The sequence below is a fragment of the Triticum urartu genome, chromosome 1, assembly GCF_003073215.2.
Source record: "Triticum urartu cultivar G1812 chromosome 1, Tu2.1, whole genome shotgun sequence".
NCBI classification, from domain to species: Eukaryota; Viridiplantae; Streptophyta; class Magnoliopsida; order Poales; family Poaceae; genus Triticum; species Triticum urartu.
In genome coordinates this window covers 568,025,348-568,050,719 of record NC_053022.1, presented here as the reverse complement: position 1 = coordinate 568,050,719, position 25,372 = coordinate 568,025,348, and the positions used below count along the sequence as shown (strand labels likewise).

The 25,372-nt window shown below is 48.6% G+C and overlaps 3 protein-coding genes and 1 pseudogene across 3 annotated transcripts; 1 reads left to right on the top strand and 3 right to left on the bottom strand.

Annotated features, from left to right (window-relative positions):
* Window positions 1-1,062: 1,062 nt before the first annotated feature.
* Window positions 1,063-3,748, bottom strand: LOC125539923 (WRKY transcription factor 28-like). Its single transcript, XM_048703460.1, has 3 exons — window positions 3,212-3,748; window positions 2,314-2,472; window positions 1,063-1,832 (listed from the first exon to the last, which is right to left on the bottom strand). Exons 1-3 carry the CDS (start codon window positions 3,604-3,606, stop codon window positions 1,463-1,465), a joined length of 924 nt encoding a protein of 307 aa, XP_048559417.1. The 5' UTR covers window positions 3,607-3,748; the 3' UTR covers window positions 1,063-1,462.
* Window positions 3,749-8,453: 4,705 nt separating this feature from the next.
* On the bottom strand, window positions 8,454-11,969 carry LOC125539914 (WRKY transcription factor 71-like). The gene is made up of 3 exons (XM_048703449.1): window positions 11,377-11,969; window positions 9,497-9,652; window positions 8,454-9,033 (listed from the first exon to the last, which is right to left on the bottom strand). The coding sequence occupies exons 1-3, from the start codon at window positions 11,781-11,783 to the stop codon at window positions 8,667-8,669; spliced, it is 930 nt and encodes a 309-aa protein (XP_048559406.1). The 5' UTR covers window positions 11,784-11,969; the 3' UTR covers window positions 8,454-8,666.
* Window positions 11,970-16,218: 4,249 nt separating this feature from the next.
* LOC125539908 lies at window positions 16,219-18,929 on the bottom strand (annotated as a pseudogene).
* Window positions 18,930-20,045: 1,116 nt separating this feature from the next.
* LOC125539899 (mitochondrial import receptor subunit TOM7-1-like) lies at window positions 20,046-20,635 on the top strand. The gene has a single exon (XM_048703439.1). It carries the CDS (start codon window positions 20,150-20,152, stop codon window positions 20,417-20,419), a length of 270 nt encoding a protein of 89 aa, XP_048559396.1. The 5' UTR covers window positions 20,046-20,149; the 3' UTR covers window positions 20,420-20,635.
* The last annotated feature ends 4,737 nt before the right edge of the window (window positions 20,636-25,372 follow it).

Below are 25,372 nucleotides of genomic sequence, written 5' to 3'. Positions count from 1 at the left end.
TGTATCACAATTAATGCATTGGTAAACATAATTTTTTGAGAAAAACAAGAGCATTAATTTGGTGCTTTTTCAAACTACAAAAAGTATTTCACCACTCACCATCTACCTTGGTTAGTGAGATTTTTGAATTGAGTCCTATAAACCGGAAAAGAGGGAGTAGTCAACAGTACCAAAGAAGTATATCCCCTCACTAACCCGCATGCACACACCACATCCTTTTGGATCAAACATATATGTACAGGCTGGTTGGTGTAGTTAAGTCTGCGTTTGATAGCAAGGTGTTACAAAAACCAAAGTATTGAAAAACTACGGTATTTTAGCCCGTTGGTGGAAGATACCACAGTTTTGACATATCAAAGTATTTTGCAGTATTGGGAATACTGTGACCTGTTTGGCCGGTGCTTTATTATGCAACAACGTAATTAGCTAACTAGCTAGCCAGTTGATAGCAGCTACAAACACGCATGTTCCTAGCTAGTTGCAATCACTTATTGGTTTGGTTGATCAGAGTTGATTAGTTGGGTATGGACACTCGTATGTTGTGGCCGACATCGATAGACAAAAATCGCACGAGCAAGAACAACAACAACTCAGCTTTGCAGAGTAGCAAGCTTGAGCCCAGCAGGATTTTCTTGCCCCGTTCCTCCCGGCTACCTTGGTGGAGTTAGACGGGGCCGACATGGAGAGGCAGTGTACGACGACCCAACAAGCTGCCAATGTATAGTTCATCGTTGCAGCTAGCACAGCAGAGGCAAAGCGCTTCAGGGCAGCAAGTTCCAGGCGGACCACACTGACGTAGCATAGCTCAAGGACGAGATCCGGCAGAACAAGGTCTCCGAGCGGAAGCAATGGGAGAATGAAGGAGGGGCAGCAACGGTTTGAAGCAAGGAAGAAGATAACAGGGACCCCTTTCTTTCTCAAGCTCAGTTTTTTAAAAAAAAGAGGTCCGGGGTTGTTTTTTTAAAACAGAGATAATACCACGGTTTTGCAAATAATGCAGTATTAAAAAGACAATTTCCAATGGCAGCCAAACACCTTGTTGTAACTAAAACTATGGTAATCTGAAAAAATTGCAGTATTCTTAGAATACTTTAAAAATACTGAGCTACCAAACGGGGTATTTTGCAGCATATCTTATACATAGCACAAGATGTACACAATTGCATACTTTCTGCTAAGAAAATCCTGATTACAGACCTGAATAGTTGCACACTGTATAATCCTTGCCGTAGAGAATTGTGCTTTGGTATTGTAACTAGAATAGCTAGCTATAAAGAAATGATTTCAACATCCAGAACAAATGCAGCACAAGAAACATTTGTACCTGTTACCCTGTGTCTCTGTCGGTTCGAATAAAAAAACGTGTGTGCCCATCGGGCAGCTCCATGCCTCGCTAAATTAAGGCCAAACCGAAGCTGCAGATGTACTATATATGTACTCCTACATACGCAGAGTTACTGAATTAATGATGCCTAGACTGATAGTGCACCACGGCATCGGGAAGGCGATCGGCATGCACTTCCATGCCACCGTACTCCGACAATCTGTGTGCCAGCGACGGAGAGACGGCGGTAGTGGGCTGTATGCACATGCGCCCATAGACGTCGGCACCGGCTGGAAAAAAGCCATGTTGCTGATGTTGGAGCGCGGCAAGCGAGTAGGCAGTGTCGGCGCCGGTGGCCATTATCATCCTTGAGCCACGGTGGGCGGCGAGGGGGCTTGGGTGCCCGTGGCGGCCCTCGTAGGTGGTGACAACCGTGGAAGGGTCCTGCTGCGACCGCTCCACCAGCTTCTTCACCCCACACTGCGCAGCCGTGCACCGGTAGTAGCTCCTGCACGTGTTTCAGAATCTCACTTCAATGCAATGCATTGCTAAATTGTTGTCGTAGCATATGGCTGCCCTCACCATGCATGCATGCACACATACATATTTTTCATGAGGATTCTAGCAAGATTTATTAATTGCTGTCTAAATATGCATATCGTGATGCCTAATCAAGATGATTACATGTGTTGTGTGTCGTAGAAACTTTAATTTCAAGCAAGAGATTGTGTTGTTCAAACTTAGAAAGATGATCATCGCAACGAAAGTGAAATGTTATTTTTTTGTAGAAGTTATTTGTTTCTCTCCGATTTCACTAACGAAAGCAAGTTGCGGTCATATTACAGTCCTGCAATTCGACTCAGAACATTTGGGGTACCATCTCTAAACTGAAGTTGCAAGCTCACTACAGGAGCAAAACTGAGAAGTGGAAGGCATGTTTTTTCTTTTCGAAACACATACGCATAGGGGTGAATGTAAGGAGGTAGTACCTTGGGAAAGAACTGTTCTTGACGGCCTTCTGGCCATACTTGCGCCAGCGGTAGCCATCGTCGAGGTGGTCGACCTCGCTCTTGGTTGCGAAGGCCACACGGGAGCCGCGCGCCTTCTTCTCCCCCTTCCCCTTCTTCTTCTGCTCCTTCTCGTCGCTCCTGCATCAGTCGGTCAACGCAATGAGGATCATCATTAGTAATTTTAAATTATTCGTTTTTGACTTGATAATTTCGCCATGGTAACCGCCAGTTCAATTTCTACATGCAAAGTGGAACTAAGCAAGAAGTTGCCGGGAAAACTAGCTAGTTATCTGCCGTTCGATCACTGCCAGTTGATCTACATCGAACGGTCGGTTCTTGTTTTATTTCTTTTGATTGAAAAACAGGGGTGAAACCCCTACTTCCATTTCATTCAGATGAAGCCACAGCGCCAACAACAACAACATCCTCTGTCTCTCGGTACAAAGCAGCACCGCTACAATCAGTAAAATAACAAGATGAACTCAAGGGGTAGGGAAAACAACAATTCAAAAGATAGACATCTAACAGACACATGCCTCATCCAAGAATGATAGGATAATATTTGTTTGTTTGGAATGGTAGGTAGGTAGGTGGCAAGTTGACGGATGGCGAGCCCTAAATCCTAGTGTTCACATCTCACACGGTATGCCACGTGCGGCAGTATCTTCGCGTTCAGACCGGCCGGCCGAGAAGATCAATGGAGACCGGGATCGATCTGCCAAGAACACGTACCAGTGGATCTACAATTCTCCCCTCTAATCAACAAGTCATACGAACACATGTGATAGATGGTCGGTGGATGGGCAAGAAATCCATCAAATTCGAGCTAGATTCAATTAGCAAACGGTTGTACACCAAGATTGAATTTCACACGTACCTGTGGTTGTGATGATCAGCCGATCCGTCCTCGTCTCCCTCCTCCGGCACCGGACTGCCTCTCTTGCATCCGTGGGACTCAGCCCCCGCCGCCTCGCCGGACGTCGACGAGTTGGGCGTGACCGGGGTCGCCGTCTCGCCGATCACGTCTCTCATCGCCGGGTAGCACGGAGGCGCGTCCAGGTGCCTGGCGAGCTCCGCGGGGTCGAGGAGCCCCTGCAGGTAGTCGGTGATGCTGGAGTAGACCGACGGCGTGACACCACCATCGCCTTCACCGCCGCACGCCGAACGACTCTGGAAGAAGCCGTCGTCGGCAGGCGGATGGTCGCCGTAGAACTGGCCGCCGCCGAGGTCTTCTCCGCCTGCTGCTGCTGACCCGGACATGGAGTGGTGCATGCGCGAGGTGAGGTTTGGGAGCTGGTGAGATCGAGGTCGGGCGTTGAATGGGAGCCGAGGGGAAAGGCCGGCGGGCGTTGAACGGAGGCGCAGTAGTCGTCTTTGCCCCTTTGGGAGGTGCAAGCAAGATACGACTATGACCTTCACCTTTGGGACCAGACTTGTGTGCTCGCGCGCGTCGTGGTATTAGAGCAACTCCAATGAGGCGACCCATTTTGTTCATTTGGATTATCCGGACAGAAAATATGGCCCAACAGGACGATCCAAACGAACATGGCGTCCGCCCGCTGTCCGCTTATTGTCCGTTCCGGACCCAAATTAAACGCAAATATGGGAACAAATGGGCCCGCGGCGGACAAAAGCGAGCGCTCCCGTCGTCCGCTCCCATCCGCCTGGTGGCCTCTCGTGTCCGCCATGGCCCCACAAATCAGCGACCCGCGCCTTCGCCTTTTCTTCCCACAAACCAAGGCGCGGCATTCCTGGACCAGAGCTCGGGGAGGGAATCGAGCTCCCTCCCATGGCCACCAGGGTCTTCGACACGCTCGCGTTGCGCTGGATCTCCTTCCTTTCCGCCGCGCTTGATCTCCTTCCTCTCCGCCGTGGTCCAGGTCACTGTGTTCGCCGGGCGAGGGGTCGCCGTTGGCGTGTCTATCCACTGCCGGCTGGCCGTCGCGGGGTCAGTCGCCGTCGGGCTCCTTGCCGCGGCACGCCTGGGCCACGGCGCAGCGCAGCGAGCTCGGGCCGGGTGCGGCGCAGCGAGCTCGGGGCCAGGCTCGGGGCCGGTCAAGGTGGCCCTGTGAGAGGTAGAGGACGAGCTCCCGTCGTAGCTCCTGGCCAGCAGCGCCTATGTCGAGGACTCCTCCTCCGCTTCTTGCGTATCCACTTTTTGACCTTGCGTTGGGTTCATCCACCGCCAGCCCCCGTCCGCCTCATGTCCGCTAGGCGTATATGCGACCTAAACGGACAAAATGCGGACAAAATCCGCGTCCGTTTGGGTCATTGCGTTGGAGTTGCTCTTAAGAACATCTCCAACGGCCGCACAAAAATCTCACGTCCAATAAAAATTATAGTGTGCCACTTTAGCATTTTTAGTGCGCCGGGACCAATATTGCTTTAGCAGACGCCCAAAGACGCGCGCCCAAAAAGTAGACAGTGCAAATTGTGAAACGCGCGCAATCCAGAGCCTAAAATATGCTGCACGCGATAGCGTTTTTCAGCGCGCGCCCAAAACCTTTTAGCGCTACAACATCTGCTGGAGGTGTTGGGCGCCCCAAAAAACTAATTTTAGTGCGCGGAGCTCTTTTTAGGCGTCTGTTGGAGATGCTCTAAACTACTACTAGTAGTAAACCAGTGCTTGAATTAGCCTAAGCATTAATGAGCATATATAGTGAGTTTGCACGTACGGGAGGGTGGGAGGGAGTGTGATCGATCCTCATCCAGTGGTGCATATATACACTCTCTTCATTTTTATTTACTCTGCATATTAAGAAACTTCGTAAAATTTGATCAACTTTATAAAAAAATATAAACATTTTATTATAACAAATCAATAATGATTCTAATGCTATTGATTTGTTATTGTATATGTTAATATTTTTATTTTTAAACTGTGTCAAAGTTTACAAAATTTGATTTTAATCAAGACTAATACACGAACTAAATAAAAACGAAGGAAGTACGTAGGTATATATATGACCACCGGTGTATTTTAGTCTTTTAGGGGCATATATATATATATATACGTAGTACTTTTGTCATATTAGGTGCGGAAAGTACTTGATGTTCACATGTGCACACGCGTCTCCAGCTGCGCATTTTACTCATCTTCCATGTGAGACGTGAATTATTCTGGGCGGTACACGAGTACACTTATTCCTTTCCCCCGACGGAAAAAAAAATCGCAGATCGCAACACATACGTAGCTCTTGGCTTGTTTTATACGTACAGTTGCTTTACTTACACGTGCATAGGCTTTGATCTCTTGGTAGTTGATACGCCTTGGGGGTGGGTACGCAATTTGTTTTTTCTGCAAGAATCTTGTATATCCGTATGAGCTGAGGCTTGATCGAGAAACGAGCCAATTTTGAGCCAGCATTGGCTCATTCAATTTTTGCTCGATAGCTCCATATCATATAAGTATATTAAATAACCTTCATATCTATTGCCGAGAATTACGATCATTCATTTCCATATATGTTCGGTATGATTTTTTTTCTTCACTTTACCTACTAGCAAACATGGAAATTAAGCATGAAGAAAATGTATTCTCATCACGTAGCCAATCGTGTGTTCAATATCTTGTTATTTTGGTCAAAGTTTGAGAGCAGACGCACCTTCGTCGTCTTCTACTCACGATCTCTTGTTATTAAATACTAGTCTTCACTTGAGAAAGAATAAGTCGAATTTATAGTATTTTTTTTCTAGTGTGGCCTATCTTACTTTAAAATTGGCCTTAAAATAATTTGAAAAATCATCTTATTTAGCTCGAAACTAGCTCGAGATCAATTCGAGATCGTTACAAGCTGAGCATGAGCCACTTTCTGCAGCTTGGCCTTGAGCTTTGCACATTTTGAGCTCATTCGAATTTTAGTATGAGTTGAGTTGAGCCTAGGCAAACTCGCTCGAACTCGACTCGCTTGCAGCCCTGCTCCACATTCCTTTCTCCCGCAGAAAAAGAAAATTGCCGATTGCAGCACATACGTATATGTACGCTTTTTTTTACACGTACGTATACGTGCACTTGCTTTGCTTACACGTGGATACATTTGGTAGTTGGTACACGTTGGGGGTTGGTACGCGATTTGTTTTTTGTGGGAGGGTCTTGCATACCCGTATCGCCAAGGCCAAAATGTACAGTTGAGATCGATCAGTGCGAACATTTCTTGCTTTTAATTTCCTATGTATAGATCGTTCTTGGCCGCTACCCGATCGCAAGCGGTTGGTGATGGAGCCATGTGTACGGACGAGGCTATCGACACCGGCCGGCACGCGTGGATTGAACGGCGAGTGCTCCGTCCCGTCCCGCTGCTCCCTCGCTTTCGGTCGCTGTCAGTCGCCGGACGCACGCGCGCCCGTCATCGTTAATGTGCATACGACCACGCCGGACACCGCGCTCGCCATCCTAGTAGAGAACAAGTCCGTCGACGTCGGCGCTATACATGTGTGCGTGAAGGTGGAGCCACCGGCCGAGTCGTCGGTGGCACTGCCGGCTGGGTAGGTGGCACGTGCCGGTGACATAGCGATAGAGGCGTGTCGGTGCGGCGTCTGAACTGAATATACACGGCGCGCGCTGTGAACTGGAGCGCCGTGCCGGATGGGACGCGCGCGCACGACGGGACCTAGCTAGACCGATGGAAAGGACATGAGACCAGATCTCACGCGAGATTTATTTTGATGGATGACATATGATATTCACAAATCACAAAGCATCTATCTTATCCCTCACTAGAAATCAGGGGGAGAGATTAGATGCTTTGGGATTCGTGAATGTCACGTGTCATCTATCAAAATGGGTTTCACCTGCTAACCGTGAGACCTGATCTTATATGATTTTTTTTCAGGACCGATGGACCAGATGGAGGCGAGAATTTAGTACTAATTTAGCATCAACGCATTACCAGCACCAATCTAGCATCAACACCCGAGGAGCAGTAATGTAACAATCTAGCATGAATAAATGATCATGCAACAATTTTGCATCCACACCCGAGGCGGTTGCCATCTACACTATCAGTTAACAACAATCAATTGGATTTGAATTGATTCGATTGCAGTCAGATCGAATCCAATCCAATCCTAGTACTCACTAAGCACAAACCCTAAACTACATATACGGAATACATGTCTACATTGAATCGATAAATTGGAGCTATTGTGTATCGCTCTAGGTTGTGACTGTTGCATGATGAATAGCATCCATATAAATATCCATCGCTGATCCAATACCTATGCTTTGCTCATATTGTCTTTGCTAAGTTAGTACTATTGCTGGTGTTGTTACAATTACTACAAAACTGGTATTGTCACTGCTACCGTTACTATTGCTACTATTACTGCTACTACCAAAGTATCATACTACAGTGTTACTAAACACTTTGTTATAGAGAAATAACTTTCCAGGTGCGGTTGAATTAACAACTCAACTGTTCAGGCTCATAAATATTCTTTGGCTTCCCTTATGTCGAATCAATAAATTTGGATGAAATACTACCCTCGAAGACGGTTGCGATCCCCTATACTTGTGGGGCATCAAGACTATTTTCTGGCGCATTTGCCGGGAAGCATAGCTCTATTTATTGAGTTCATTTGGGAGTTAAATATCTGTTGTGCACTATGATTGCGTCTCATAAGGATAGTAGCATTGCTTACAATAAGAGGAATAACCACATCCTGGGTGGTATCCATAGATATTTGGAGGAGAAAATCTAGCTCTCCTAGACAGTTCATGAGCTACTTGATTTCTTTCTCAATTACACTGATTATAGATGACATGAGTAAAGTCAAGCAACAGAAAATAATAGTCATCAAAGATAGCAGAAACTACTTAAGAAGAGCAACCATCGATTAGGGCAGCAACAACCTCCACACTATCAGAGTTGACCTCGATCTTATTACATCTAATTGTACGTGACAGGTTAAGTGTCAAACTGAGTCCCACGTGTTTGTTGGGTTTGAGGTTCCTAACGTAGCCTCCAACTTATGGCTGAACTAGTGTTATACTCCTTCAAAAGATTTCTAAGAAAAATATCCCGTTGCAACGTGCAGAGTATCGACTAGTGTTACAAATTCCCCGTGACATATCTGAATTGCACAATGTATAATCCTTGCCGTATAGAAATGGGCTTTGATGTACCAGGAAAAGCTAGTTATAAAGAATTTAGAAAAACTATAAATAATTTGATTCCAACATCCAAAACAAATTCAGAACAACAAAAATTTGTACCTGTCAGTTTGAAAAAGAACGTGTGTGCCCATTGGCTAGCTCCATGCATGCCTCGCTAATTAAGGCCAAACCGAAGCTACAGACATACAGTACTATGTACATAAACAGAGTGACCGAGTTAACGATGAACATGCTCATAACTCATCACGGCATCGGGAAGAACACCGGCATGCACCTGCATGCCACCGTACTCGGACGACCGGTGTGCCACCACCGAGGCGTCGGTACTGGGCAGTGCGTACATGCGCCCATAGACGTCGGTACCGGCCGGGAAAAATCCATGATGTTGATGCTGGAGCACGTCGAGTGAGTAGACAGTGTCGACACCAGTGGCCATTAGCATGCGCGAGCCACGGTGGGTGGCGATGGGGCTCGGGTGCGCGTGGCGACCCTCGTAAGTGGTGACGACCGTGGACGGGTCCTGCTGTGACCGCTCCACCAGCTTCTTCACCCCGCACTGCGCCGCCGTGCACCGGTAGTAGCTCCTGCGCACATGCATTGCTACTATCAGTAAATTGTCCTGTCCGGTATATATATAGCTGTCTGACCGTGCAGGATGCATATACATATACATATTTGTTCAGTCTGATGCTACCTAGATTGCTTAACTGCTACTACTTATTCCCTTCGTTTCATAAGTGTCAAGAACGCTCTTATATCATGAAACAGAAGGAGTATATATCGTGTTTTTTTAGATCGGTGAACACGATATTTGATGAACGCACCGGGCAGATGTTACACATGTTGCGGTTGATTTTGCGCGCTGTGCAATCTTCCCTGTAGAATTCACGTAGGTAATCATTCCAGACAAGACCGTGTTGCTCAAACTTAAAAAGATGCTTGCACAACGAAAAGTACAAGTATATGATCTTGACGGTTACTGCAATATATACCAAACGAGGAATGTGTGCGAGAAATAAGAAAAGATGTGCATGTCCATGGTTGTACCTTGGGAAGGAGCTGTTCTTGACTGCCTTCTGGCCGTACTTGCGCCAGCGATAGCCGTCGTCGAGGTGGTCGACCGCACTCTTGGTTGCGAATGCCACACGGGACCCACGCGGCTTCTTCTCCCTCTTCCCCTCCTTCATCTTCTTCTTCTCGCTCCTGGATCAGTCAGTGGATCAGCACAATGAGGAACGTCCTTGGTGATTCTTAATCATGTGTACATGAGTAGATGATTTTGTTTGGTAACTAATCACTAGGATATAACTGACTAAGAACAAAGTAGGACTTCATTTCTGACATAAAATCCTCTCTTTTTATTGGTCAGTAATGATTATTGCATCCTCGCAAAAAAAGTATTAATTATTGCATCATTAAGCAAGCGGGGGACAAGAGCTGGAGTTGTGCAATCTCCTATGGAGGCTATTTCATAGTTTGTTCTTTCATGAGGAGGTGTTCCAAGGAGGGGTCCGAGTGCTGCTGAACGAGGTTGGGATGCTCGCTCGGCATATGAAGCCAGCAGCTGCTGAACTGGGTGTGGGACACATCGCTGGTGGTTGATCTTTCCTTTCTCCCTGTCGCACTATTTTGGGTGTGGGTTATGTGATCCCTTGGTTAGCGTTGATCTTCATGTCAAGACTTGGATAATGTCACCCGCACAAAAAAAGACTTGGATAATGTCATCTGCTGCTGATTTAACTTTTCACGATTGGGCGTTTTGTTATAGTACTTTCTGTTGCCTGGTTTTTGTCCCGTAACGAGTGTTTCGATATTGGGCACTCGTGGCGGGTTTCCTTGTAATGCATCAACTCGCTTCCCTCTATTTCCCTCATCCTTGTCTTGCTTGCAAGTCTCTGGCGAACTTTGTATTTCGGTTAAGCAATTAATGAAAACGGGATGCCCAGTTGCAAAAAAAAAAAGGACAAGAACTGGATGCTCATCCGCCATCCAAGCACAAGCAGGAGCTCTCCATCTGAGCTAGCTCATGCACTACAAATTTTCCTTCTCTGTTATGATGATCAAAGATAGTGCGAGGAAAATCATAAGCTAGGTGATAACAATCAGCGACAGCAACACCCATCGATCGTCCACCATTATTCAGAGTCTCACTTAAGAAGAGCTAACAACTTTAGCCAAAAAAAAGAACAACATGGAACTAAACAAGAGGGTTGCCTGGATATAGCTATCAAATGCCGTGTTGCTCAATCATTGCAAGTTGATATGCATTGAGCGGCCGGTTCTTCCTTTGCTACCCAGGGAACTGATAGGATAAGTTTTGTTTGTTTGGAATGGCAGGTAGGTGGGAAGTTGACGGATGGCGAACCCTAAATCCCATTGTTCACATCTCACCTCACGCGATGATGCCATGTGCAGCATGATCTTCACGTTCAGAGCAGGGTTTTGGGTACCACCCGGTATTCGCGTTTCCCAGTACCCTACAAGAAATCAACTTCCCATGCAAAAAAATGGACGAAATTTGTTCGGATTCAAAATTCATCAAAAAAAAATCGCTTGAAATTTACTTAGAATTTTGCGGTAACCGTGGTATCCGAGTTTCTCGGTGACCCACCAGATAAAAAGTGCAACTTGGTACTTGGTAGCCAAAACCTTGGTTTAGAGCGGCGGAGAGTATCAATGGAGAGTTGTAGTCTTGTAGACCGATATCGATCTGGGAAGAACACATACTTTTTTGTTTTTGCGTTGATGGGAAGAACACATACTACCAGTGGATGGACCTACACTTGTTCCCTCTAATCGACAAAGCATATGCACGCATATAATTAATGGTCGATCGACGGACAAGAAATCCAGCAACATCGAGCTGGATTTAATTAGCACACGGATGCATCGAGATCGAATCCATCCTGATAAAATGGCTCACGTACCTGCAGCTGCCATGATCGGCCGATCCATCCTCGTCCCCCTCCTCCGGCGATGGACTGCCTCTCTTGCACCCGTGGGACTCGGCCCCCGTCGCCTCGCCGGACGTCGACGAGTTGGGCGTGACTGGAGTCGCTGCCTCGCCGATCACATCTCCCGGCGCCGGGAAGTACGGAGGCGCGTCCAGGTGCCTGGCGAGCTCCGCGGGGTCGAGGAGCCCCTGCAGGTAGTCGGTGATGCTGGAGTAGGTCGACGGGATGACACCACCATCGTCCCCACCGGCACACGCCGAATGACTCTGGAAGAAGACGTTGTTCCCCAGTACGTCGCCGCCGTCGGCGGCATGCCGATGGTTGCCGTAGAGCTGACCGGCGCCGTGGTCTTCTCCGCCTGCTGCTGCTGATCCGGACATGGAGTGGTGCACGCGAGGTTTGGGAGCTGGTGAGATGGAGGCCAAGCGTTGAATGGGAGACGAAGGGAAAGGCCGGCGGGCGTTGAACTGAGGCGCAGTAGCCGTCTTTGCCCCTTTGGGGAGGTGCAAGCAAGCAAGATACGACTATGACCTTCACCTTTGGGACGAAACTTGTGTGCTTGCACGCGCGTGGTATTAAAGTATACTTCTCGTAGCTGGTAGTACGTGCTTGAATTAGCCTAACCGTTGATGAGCATAGGGAGGGAGGATGATCGATCCCCATCCTGCCTCGAGATATTATCATGTGTACACGCGTCTCCAGCTGCGCGTTTTATTCATTTTCCATGCGAAATGTGAATGCTTTCCGGGCTGTACACGAGTACACTCCCTGTGCGTACACGTTGATGGGGTTGGTAGGCGTTGCCGCGTTGGGGTTGGTTGGCAATTTGTTTTTTCTTCGAGGATCTTATATGTATATGATATAGGCGTAAATGCATCGGCGGTGCTTGAACTTGTTGTGTTTCACTTTGCTGCTCTTGGAGTAACTCGAACCAATTCTCTAAAAAGATTTAGAAGAGTAAAATTTTACTTTTTGTTCTCTAACCGAAACCTAACCGATCCCTTATAAAGGTTAGAGAGGAGGAAAAAATTTACTCCATAGCCTCACCAAGGAGTAAATGTACTCAACCGTGTCTAGCTGAAGTAAGATTTTTTTTCGTGTGAAGGCCCCCTCGTGGCCGCCTGGCGACGCGCGTGAAGCCCCCAGGTTGCTTTGGGCCTCGGTGGCAACATCGCTGGCGACCTTGGCGGCAACCTTTTGTGTTTGGGCGACGAGTGGGCGGTCCACGGCCGGAGCAATTTATCTTCCACCTCCCCCATCGGAATTCACGGTCCGAGTACTTCGACTCTGACTTGCGCCGCGACCCAGATGGTGCGATGTCTTGGACAGGCAGGACCGCGCGTGCAACGACACTGTGGAGCACATGGGCTCTTGATCCGTCAGGGTCGTCCGCGGAGCCAAAGGCCGCTTTCTAGCAAAGATGAAGTTGAGCAAGCTGGAGAACCGCATGTCGGGGATGCCGGCCTAATGCAGTGGCGGTCGTCGGCTTCTTTTTCCTCGCCATCTTCTCTGGAGTAGGGTGGCTCGCGGCCAAGGTGGGCTTGTAGTAGTAGCAATGCAGAGCGGCCTCTTGCTGCTTCTTGGCCGCAACTACGGCCCTTGCTGTTGTTGCTGTATAGGCATTATCCGCCGACGCCAATCGTCGCCATCATGCTTCTTGCCTTGGGGCATCCAAGGAATCACATATCGCATGGAGCGGCATGGACGAGGAGGACATCAAGCGGCGTGACAATGATGATGTAGGGGAGGTAACGATGGGCGGGCGTGTAATTTGTTGCCGGGACGGGCAACGTGTGGGTCATTAGAACGGGCGCGGCGTTTGTGTGGGTGGTCGCCCCGACGGTGATCGACAACACCAATGGCGGTGACAGCGCACGTGACCCACTGCGACAGGCATGTCCGACGTGTTCTCTGTTGTTACCGGTGTGGTCGCTGCTCGGTGCATAGTAAGTGTTTGACGAAATGTATAGGCCAAATCAGTTAGAAACAGCTATTTTTTAGAGAAGCAAAAGTACTTTCTTTAAAGGATACTCGGCTCGTATACTACTCTTAAGTTTTTAAGTTTTAGTGGATCAGTTAGAGTTTCTCTTGGTTGCGGAATATCAAAAGAAAAAACTGGTGCAAAACTTGGCTCCGAGTACTCCTCAAAGTGAACATGCGTGGCAAGCTAAAACACCACTGGTGCATTTATCTCTATATCATATCAAACTCGAACTTGTCGCAAAGGCAAAATCTAGTTTCCTCAACAACAAAAAAGAGAGTGGGGTGTCATCCTGTTGGCTTGGCTCGCTCGGTGCGAGCAAGCCCACCCGAATTCGAGTCCGGAGGTGACCTGAGTGCTTAGAGATTTTCTTCTATAAAAATACACCTCCAAGGACTAGTCCGGGATGGTCCTGTATTTTTTCAACAACAAAAAAAAAATTGCCGCAAAAAAAACTAGTTTCCTCAACAACAAAAAAAGTTTCCAAATGTTTCGGTTTTTTTTGAACATTTCATGCTTTGGTTAGCACCATTGCGATCGAGCCGTGTGTGCCACGCTACGCATGGCCATCGATTCCAGCCGGCCCGCTGCCCCCTCTCTGTCAGCGGTCCAAGTCTCCGGACGCACGCACGCACGCCCGCCCGTGACAAATGCGCACACGACCACACCGCTGGCCGTCAAGTAGGTACTAATTTTAGAACAAAGTTGGCTCAACTATTTTAAAGCAGGGGGAGTACATATGTGTGCGTGGAGGTGAAGCCACCAGTGGAGTCGTCGGTGGCCTCATTGGTGGCACGTGCTCATAATGAGGTAGGACCGTCGGTGCGTATGAACTGAGGCGTGCGGCTGTACATATGTGCGGCCGCCGCGATAAGACGAGCGCGACGTGCACGGAGGCCGGCGGAGGCGACGACGTGCGTCCGGCGTGGCACCGGAGTAGTTCGTAGGAGTACGTAGGTCTAGCCAGGGTCGATGGATGGAAGCCGGAGTAGTTCGTAGGAGCACGTACGTACGTGGTGGTGGGCGGCGCTCTATGCTCCATCGGTGTCTGTCCCGTGATCCGCTCGATCATATCTTATCTACGTCTTTCAGTCGTGCGCGCACGCCTTCTGCACCGATTCCTTCGTGCCAAAGAAAAGAGTTCTCGTACCGTGGGCTGGGCGGTGCGGTCCGGTGCACGGAATGCTGCAACGTTATGGGCGTGCGCCATATGAGAGTAGTATTCTAAATCAGCCTTGCTAAGTCCCGGTCAACTGGGACTTCAATAAGCCTCAGTCGATATTATATCCGTGAGATCTTATTTAAGATCATGCAATTTTTTTAGATTTTTTTCTCTTACATGTTATGCGCTTGACTGAGATCCAAGTCTCGGTCTACTGAGACCTAGCCACACCCATTCTAAATATAGACATTTCAATTCTTTTCAAAAAGTCAAACACTTTTTTATCTGTAGTATGGTAGGAGACCATCGCCGGACCTGGGCATTGCTGTCGATTCTTTTCAATCTCACCATCACCAATTTTGCTTCACGGTCACGATTCTATCTCCCCTGGCGCTCCATCGTCCTGTCCACCGACCCAGGTCAACATCATAGGTGCGCCATCTCGTCATTAGGGGGTCAATCCCTAATGCTTCCGCACGGATGGCATGCTACCTTAAAAAGTTAAAATTGATAATTTCAATATTCATGTTCGAACCGCATAAACATGCACTATCTAATCTGGTGGTCTCACGCAGCTGCCCCGCATCGGGCCAAGAGCACCTCCCAATCTTGCCGACCAGCAGCACGCACCGCATGCGCACGCTCTGGATCTGCCGCCACCATCTTCCGCGGCCCCATCTTCAGGAGCGACCAACACATTCATCTTGCGGGGCCGTACTGCTGTCGACGCCGCCACGGTGTCAGACAACACTACCTCCTTGCGCACGTCCATCATCGCGCATCTGACGTCGAGACCCCGCCGCGCCACGCCGCCGAGACCCGCCATTGTTGCTGCGGTAAGTGCCACACCACTCCACCTTCTGACCCCACAAGCGCTTACTCCAAGACGATGCCCCGGGAGGAAGAACGACGTTGCGCGCCGCCATCGTCGGATCCAGAAACTCCAGATCTTGGGTTTCCCCTAGAGTAGCCCGAGCGAGGAGACGAGAACTACAAGATGATGCCTTCATCAGGGTACCAACGCAAAGACGATGCCATCGTCTGCCATGACCAAGGTCGGCTCAGTTTTCAACGGTAGTCGCGCCTCCGCATCCTCGCCGCCGGCAGCCACCGGCGGGTCAGATTAGGACGGACCCGGCCCAGACAAACATGACGCAACAACACCTCCATAGCCAAGACCTCCATATGCAGGGATGGGGGAGATGCCATCCCAGCCCATCGCGACACGTCACCAACGCCGCCACCCGCCACGAGGAAGGTTACTGGCCGCGGTTGAAGGAGCACCGAGCCGCGTACCGGGTCGAACCACCCCCGCCAGATCAATTCGCCGTTGTGGACTGTGGTGGGGACCAAACGCGCGAGGGAAGACCGGGGCATCCGCACGAGAATCTGACGTGGCCGCGCCCTAGAGCCATGACGGGAAAGGCCCCGCCGCCGCCGTCATCCACCGCCAGCCTTTGCCTAACGGCGATCAGGCGGCAGCGAGGAGATTAGGAGAAATGTGAGATGTGGATCGGATATATAAAAATACGCTCTGAACTATACTTCATCCTAACACCACTTTACTACTTACGGTGCCATATAGCAACAAAAATATGTCTCACCGAGTACGTCTGTGGTTGGCTTAGGGCGACCCCAGCAGCTCGCAGTTCCATTGGATGTGACTTTTTGATCAGCGGAAGGTTCCTGTGCCCGTACGGGCAGAAAGCAAAACTAAAATAGAGACTATCAATTAGCGGGATATATATCATAATCATCAGACAGTTGAGAACCCGGTGTATGGTCCGGTTGTACTGCCCTGAACTACTATATTTTATGTTTCCTGATTATACTATTACAACGCAATTGATAAAATTTCAAACTATTTCCCCAAAGATAAAAACGGCTCTGCTAAGTTCTAACATAATCCGGTGACCTAAAGTTGGACATCACTTGGCTTGCAATTGTATTTGTAAAATGTTACTACATCCGAACCTGCATGTTATGTATGTAGTGACGACGGGATGATAATATACTATAAATGGTAGTATTAATGTAAATGCGCAGGAAGTTGATCGATTTAACATTTTATAAGAAACTTATAATTTATCGGTATATAAAAAGAATGACACTTAAAGCATTCACTTCCAGCCATTTCCATAACACACCTAAAAACTCTCTTGAGACGGTGGAGATTCGGGAAGATTAGGAACAGCGATGATTACGCTCCTCACAACATGTCGCGTGGACACCCAACTCAAGCTTCCCTCCACATGTTTTTGTCCATGAACGCCCTTGCCACTCACCTCCACGCTGAATGTCTTCTTCTCCCCGGCCTTCGAGAACACCAGCTTGTCCGGGGTGACGCGTACTGTGAGTGACTTGGGCATGTCCAACTTCGCAATGTATGTCGATGATGACGGCCCGACGTTCGTCACCGTCCGATTCACCATGAAGGCACTCGGCTTCAATGGCACGGTTATAGTTGGGTAGTTGAGCTCAACATCTCTGACCTTGGGTAGCTTTGCGCAGGTCAAGCTCTTGTTACGCACGATGGTCGTCAGGCCTCTATCACCGAGGAGCCAGCAGATGTAGCCAGCATAGTCGGTGACACCCAGGTCATACACCAAGCCAGGGTCAGCGGCTCTTGTTGGATTCACATGGCCTGCACCCATCGCGTACGCGTCCGCTTTCCCGTGCTTCTCGTCCAGGACCGAGCCACCAGTGCTATTAACAACGTACGCAGTCGTCATCATGGCCGACTTGACGGCTGCCGGGGACCAATGAGGATGCAAGCTCTTGATAAGCGCTGCAACACCACTGATGTGTGGCGCTGCCATCGATGTGCCGGATAATATGTTGAAAGGGCCTATTTTGGACTCCGTCCATGGACATGCAGCGAGGATGTTCAGCCCCGGCGCCAATATGTCCGGTTTGAGCACGCCGGGGAAATGCTTGCTTGGACCTCGAGAAGAGAACGATGCCACTACAGGGGCCGGACGATAACCAAGGAATGTCTTGTGGTACGAGAAGCCAGCGCGTGCCCATCTGCTTGACGATGCCGCGTAAGCTCTGAGGACGGCGCCGTCGCGCGCGCTCATTTGCACCACACCGGAGTTGTCATCATCAAGAGAAACCGTGTATCCATCGGATGCCTTGTTGACTAGCACTACACCGGCCGCGCCGTCTTGCAGTATGGAATCGACAAGCCAAGGAGCCTCTGAGTCACAAACCACGATCTTCTGGGCGACAACATGGTTAACCATGTACGTAGTTACAGTCCCGCTCTGCCTCGGAGTAGAGGAGCGGATACATCTTTGACATCGGCTTTGCCACCTGGTTAAGCGCTTCACCGTGAAGGCTCATGCCCTTGCCGAGATTGACGCCAACATCAAAACTTCGATCCACCGAGCCGGCAGCAACTGTGAGCAACCATGGTGCATCGTTTTTAATTGAATGTGGCTCGGGTCCTTCATTACCACCACTGCAAACCACAACAATACCCTTTGACATGGCACTGAATAAGCCGATGGTGATGGGGTCCTTATCGAACTTGACATCGAGTCCAATGGAGATTGAGAGCACGTCCACCCCATCCTTGATTGCTGCGTCGAGGCCAGCTAATATGTCGGAATCATAACATCCCACAATATTGCACACCGTGTACATGGCGATATGGGCACCGGGAGCAATCCCAGATGCGGTGCCCGCTGCCATGCCATGATATGAGGCATCGATGATGAAGTTACCGGCCGCCGTGGATGAGGTGTGTGTGCCATGCCCATCTTCATCGTTAGTGTCTTCGTGTTTAACGAATGACTTGGCACCGATGAGCTTGTTGTTGCATCGGGTCGCCTTGCACGAACCCTTCCACCTTGCCGGGGGTGACGGAATGCCGTGATCACCGAATGAAGAGTGCTTCGCATAGATGCCAGTATCAAGCAACCCAATAATGACCCCCTTTCCGTAGCTAGCGTCCCTCCAAAACCCGGTGCCGTTCCTCAACCCAAGGAACTTTGGTGTGTGTGTGGTCATGAGGTACCGTGTTTTCTCCTTGAATGCCCGCACGAACCCCGGTTTCTTGGCAACTGCATCAAGCTCCCCATCAGTGAGCATTGTGGCGAAGCCGCTAAACACCTTGGTGTAAGAGTGCACAAGACGTGCCTTGCCCGAGTCGCCATCACGCGAACTGGGCAAAAAAGACTCATACCAATGGTAGTACATGTCTTCATCGGCATTAAAGGGTGGTGGCTCAACGAGCACGATGTAAGTGTGGTAGGCAGAGGTATCGGTAGCACCCTGTTGTACCCTTACAGGAGCTTGTTTAAGATAGCATAGTATGGGTGTAGGAAAGAAGATTGCAATCAAGAGAAGTGATACTAAGATGTTGGCTAATGATGCCATTGTACAATACCTAGTCGAGGAAGAAGATGATGGTGATTCTTTTAGACACTCGGTGCTCTCAATTTATACACATCCCACCAATGGTATGTCATGATATTTTTTCTAACAAATAAATGAGATATGTGATCTTGCCATATCTTGTTTTAAGATTAATTACATGAAACAATATATGCATTTTGGTTTCTTTGATGCTCAGGCTGGTCGTAATGGTAGTATCGTAACTAGTATCATACATGTCAACTAGGCAATTTTGATGAGGTGGCATAGCATTAAATGAAGAAAGAGAAGGTGCAGTATCATATCATGATACCGTATCATAATAAATGATATGCTAGTTTATATCATGCATGACAATAAATATAGTACTACATGATACTAATATATAATACTATGCATTAGGGAGGTAGATCATACACTAGTATCATATGCATGATACTAGTATATGATACTCTCCATTACAACCAGCCTCATAGTGAGAAGAAATCTCCAGATATTAATGTGGCGTATTTGCAAAATGTGTGTGTGTGTGCGCGCGCGCACGCGCGCTATTAATGTGCGTGCTGAGATGAATTCTAGAAACAATTAATGTGCATATCGGGCTAGTATGCATTAGTATTTGCAAATTTGTTAGATCCATACACTCGGTTTGTATAATCTTTCTAAATAACTTTCAACATATTGTGCCATTAATTCTATATTCTTTTTAAAAGTGTGTCAATAATTTCAGATGCAAAAATATCGCAATGGTTGCCTCTGCAATCAAGAGAAGCGATACTAAGAGGTCGGTCAAGGATGCCATTATACAACACCTTGGCGAGGAACAAGATGATGGTGATTTTTTTATTTATGAAAACCTCTTCCTCTCTCTCCGCCATTTTCTCGAGCATCTTATGACTGCCTCCCCAAAATTAATCACCTCCACTTGATTGATGTTGTAAAAATCAAACACTGGGTGGGTATACTCAAATTCTTCAAACACTTTTTGCATTTTTTTAGTAACTTCAAACACTTTTTGCAGGAGCGCAAAAAGTATACAGCAGCCCACGTACGTGCCCGGAAGGCAGCCCGTCCCTGTGAGCAGCCCAACAACGGCCCATTCGCACGGCCATATCAGGTAGGGTTTTACTCCAGTCCCCACCCCGCCCCACCTTCCATCGCGCGGCGGCCAGCACCGGCGGCGACTCCACCACCAGCACCAGGCGGGCGAACCAACCCAGCCCATGGCGCCCCCGACCCGCGCGTCCGCGAAGCAGCCGAAGCCGGGGAGGGCCCTGGGGCGGAGGGGCATGTCGCGCGCGGAGGCGGCGGCGGCGGCGGACGCGGCGGCGAGGCGGTCGGCGGCGGCGCGGGAGTGGCGCGTGTGGGGCGAGTGGGCGATGGGCGCGGCCAAGGTGGTGGCGCACTACGGCTTCATCCCGCTCGTCATCGCCGTCGGCGTCATCAAGTCCGACCCCAAGCCCTCCCTGTTCCAGCTCCTCGCCCCGTTCTGATCAATCCCCGCCACCGTCCGCGTGATCGCGCTTCGCTAGGGTTCGTTCGAGAGATGAAGCAGTCAGTTGTGTCCGTGGTAGTTAGTTGTCATCATCAGAGAACTTGCTAGAATTATCTGTGCTGCACCTGCTATTCTGCTCTGGATCAAATTGAACCTGAATCGCTGTTACATAGTACTAGTATAAATTATAAAATTTCGGTGATGATTGGGGTGATGTGATTGTTGATGTCCGTGTGGATTCTGGTCTGTGATGTGGGGGTGTGGATCTTGGTGGCTGCATCGCTTGTGAAAAGGCGATCATTTTTGCGTCCTCATGAGATGCTGTGGGCATAACATGCAGCAGGGATTTGTGTTCTCTGTTCATGTTCTTCAGGCAAATCATCAGAGGTGTGTGATATGATCTGGATGCCTCTCGGTAATCGCTATAATTGGGGAATATCTCGTCTTGCCATCAATGATTTCAAAGTTTCACTGGGCATGCTTCTGTTGTTCAACAATGGGCTCACAGTGGCTAAATTTTTCAGGTAGACTCACTTTTAGTGTTTCATATTTTAGGTGATGTGCATACGTACAGTGGCGGAGCTTAGTGAGGGCCAAAGCCCAAAGGGGGCAATGGCCCTCCAAATTTATTTCTTTGTATAAACTCATAGTAATATTTAATAATATTTGGACAAACTTTAATAGAATACACTAGATTAGGCCCCTCAACTCTATTTAGGACTCATTTAGCCCCCTCTCAAATCGCGTTCAAGCTCCGCCACTGCATACGTATTTGGCATTGTTCATCCCAGTTCGCTATCAGTATATCCTTGAGCTTGCGCTTATGTGTCTTCACTTTTATGTGATCTTTGTTGTCGCTCAACTTTTGAGGTTCCTACTATTACCACTGGTATTTCCGCGATGCTATTTTACTGGGAATCAATAATCTGTGGTGTCGCATTTCTGTGTTGTTCATCCAAGTTGTTACCTGTATGCCCTGAGCTTGCTTTTTTGTGATCTTTGTTATTGCCAGCCATCTTTCAAGATTCGTACAATTGCTGCTGGTATTTTTGCAATGATGTTTTTACTGGGAATCAATAACTGCTGGTATCTCATATCTGTACTTTCGATGTCGGACATGTGAAATGTCGATCTGGCATGCTGCTTGGCCCTTGTGCAACATGTGATCGTTTCAACTTCGTGAGGTGGTGTCAATCATAGGTAGAGGAGTGTTCTTTTGTGCCCATTTGTCTGGGCAGTTGATTAATTATCGTGGCTTGTGATCATTTTATGGATGCCTGAAAATGCCAGTGAAAAAAAAATGTCTGTTTTCAGTGTTTTGGAAGCTGCACCTTCGATGCTTGTACTCTTGTTCTTCATTTTGTTCCATAATGGGATCGTTCTGCCTCTTGCAGCTTGTCGTGTGCTTCAGTGTTCCGTTCGATTTCAACGTGTTCTGCCACGTGTGTTATTGAATTGGAGAGTATTTTCCTTTAGCATGGCGCTCTTCATTGGTGTCATTCGTTCAAGAATTAGAGTGTTGTAGGTTGTTAGCATACATATCTTGACCTGGTTCATTCAAGGTAGGTGTTATATGCATTTCCCTAGCTTTTGGTTATATCAGCTGACTTTTAATTGCGGTAAGCTTCATGATTTTTATTGTCAGTTCTACTAATGGTGCTCTTCTCTTGACTCTCAACATTTGACCTGGTTATGGTTGGAATGTCAATTTTGTTAACACCCTTTGATTGATGTTTACAGAACAACTTTTGATATATTGAAGAATTTCTATCACTTTTTTTTAGGAAGTACCTGCGCATTAGATCAACCAGAGAATACAACAGCACACACACAGACACCTCGCGAAACAACGAGAGACAGGACACCTGTCCAGGCACAAAAGCAAAAAGACCCCAAGAAAAAGAAAAATACAACAAGGCCCTCCTGGGTCCCCAAGCCCCACCGCAGCCATGGCCGTCGCCTCTCCTCGACTCCGCCGAGCGTCCGTCGAGAAGGAAGAAGACACGCCGCCTGCGCACCAAGAACCGGAGGCGCACCATCGCCGTCAAGCGGCTTTGTGAGTCGAAAAATCGCTCCGTCGCCCACGGAGCTTCTGCCACTGTGGAACGTCGACCGGGGATCGTCCCCGTGCATCTCCAGCTCCGGATCCGGCCGTCCCCGTCGAGATCGACTAGACCAAACACCAGATCCGCCACCATCCAGCCGCAGACCGAGTACCTGCACAAGCAGCCAGCTCGCGACGCTCCTATACAAATCCCCCTGCTTCCTCTGCCGGAGAAGGAGCGGAGAAAGGGGAACAAAAGTCCCTGGCTGCGACGCCGCCGCTACCTCGGCGCCACCGCCTGGACAGCAAAAGCCCGCAGATCCCGCAACGCATCACGCCATCGAGAAGGGGCTGGGATCTGGGCATCTTTATTCTCCACGCCGGCGAAGCCACCTCCAAAACGCCGGCGCAAGACCAACTAAGCCCTACCCTATGTACACAGCCGAGCCAGAGCCCCCGGGTTCCCCCCTCCTCCCGTGGCCGGAGCGGCGGACGCAGGAGACGGGAACCCACGGCCTCGTCGGCGGAGAGCGGGGGCAAACTTTTCTCCTCCCTTTCTCCTGTCTACGAGAGAGAGGGGAACGGGAGAGAAGACACGGCGTTCAGATGCGGCCTTTCGTGTTTTTTCCGGTCATGGCGTTGCGTACAGAACAGACCGAAGCACTATCTTCCGTTACCAGCCATCATCTGTTTCCAGCCTTAAATCACGGACTCCTACAACGAAGTGAATGCATAACGCTCCGTTATTAACCCTCACAGCATCTCCAATACTAGCATGTGTATATTTGGATGTCTATATGAATATATAGACAATGGTCTAAAAAGATTCCCTCATATACACATCCAGTTTTGCATCAGATCGTCTAAATATAGGGACCATGACAGGTGGGCCATCGCTGCGGAGAGAAAGAAATCATGACTGCAGCTGAGTTTAGACGACACCTTCACATTGTCAAGGCGTGGACATTGCCGAGGTCGATTTAGAGGATGTGTATATTTGGACGACCATATAGACAAGATGTTGAACGCCTGTTTTGAGCTCACGTCGTGGAAAATGAGTATAGACATCCATATAGACAAGCTATTGGAGATGCTCTCACCAGTTTCCTGCCGTAAACCACGGACTTTTTTTATATCCAACAAAATTTAGACGATGATCCTTCGCTCGCTCAAGCACCAATATATTCCCCTGTCTACAGCAGCAGGATGGATGACGATCTCTGCGTCAGGGCGCTCTTTTGGCATGACTGCCGATCTGGTGATCCGGCAGGCCTCCGCGGCTCTCCGTTATTCTATCGGACTACGTTCACTTTGCTGGTGTTTGCCCTGCATCGTCTAGACGGCGGCCGCGGTGACCTGGTCGTCCCCTCCATCTCTACGTCTTTTTCTGGCAAGGTATGGGCGTCGTCGGCTCGCTGCTGGGAACCTCTCGGTTCCACCAGAACCGGACCGGTCGCTAGGGAGACTGGAGTTCAGAGCCGGCTTTATTTTCGGCCGGAAGGGCCAAGCAGGGCCTCCTTTGACAGCGATGGTTTGGAGGAGCGTTGTATCCACCGGCGTTTAACGATGTGTCGCCTCAGCTGATTACTGCAGCAATGGTAGCCCTTTTTATCAAGCTCAGTTCCTTGCAGCTGGGGAGGGAAGCCGACCAGGGTACTGCTTTCTTTCGATGATGAGTTTGCAAGTAGGATCGGTGAAGTTTGGAGCACAATGACTAACGGGTTATGGACTTCCTTCTGCCTTCTCTATTCTCCAGGGAACAACGGAAGCGAGCGGTTCGTGCCATTAATCAGCAGAGCTACTCCATGTTCATTGTATCCACTGTAGCTGGTTAGCCTGCCTGTGCTCCCGATCTAAATCTCAACCGCTATGGGGGAGCCATCCCTTTCGGCTTCTCCACTTTATCTCCAACGTGAGCTTAGTTTTTGATTTGTAAGTGCCACCATATGAAGTCAACATGCTTGCAGTTGCAGGTCATCCAATCTCTTGGAGCTCATAGCGAAAAGAAGCTGGATGGGATGAATCTGGAGCCCTCAGTGTTTGCCGGTGCCTATTTGCAGTGGCGGAGCTTGACCAAGTCCTTTGGGGGGGCCAAATAGAATATATGAACTAGTGAGGGGGCAAACACACAAAATCCTAAGCTCCCTCTCTAAAAAAAACTTATGCCTGCATGTGCCAATTGGCCCCCCCCCCCCCCAGCACAACACACTCAACACACTAAGCTCCGCCACTGCCTATTTGCATTCTCTAATGTATCAGGTTAGTCCAAATTCCCCCAACTAATGTATTGTTGTTTTACCGCCATAATATTCTGCAGATTCTGATAACATTGTGCACATGTCCATAGTTCCATGTTTCAGGTTGCCACATCATATATTTTATCTAGATATGTGTGATGTTACTATCTATATTACTCCCATTGTGAGTAGTCTGAATGCCGTGGCAATGTGCGGGGTATTTTCTAGTTCTCTCTAATGGCCAGCCAAGACATTTATGTGCAGCCAACCATCATTTCTCAGGGTGCTAGGTATGCCTTGGTTTTCCCCTTCTGAGTGGAGTGTTCTAAATTTCGGGCTCTGATGTTGGCTCTATTATTATCCTAACCATTTACTAGAACCATGATCCTGAATTAGGCTGTTTGCAAGCTGTCAAGGAGAAATTTTAGATACAAACATGAGAACAATTTCTCTGTTGCCTATATGGCCAGCATAGAGTTTTTCTGTTTGCCAAGCTAATTGAGCCCTTTTTAATGATGGGTAATACAGATAGTCTGCTGGAGTTTGCATTTGTTATTTTAGACTATTATGGAAGTTTAATATTTGAAGCCATTTGCCTGAAGAAGATTATGATTTGTGCACATTTAGAAAACCACATAGTCCTGCACAACCCTTATCTTCTCCTTATCAA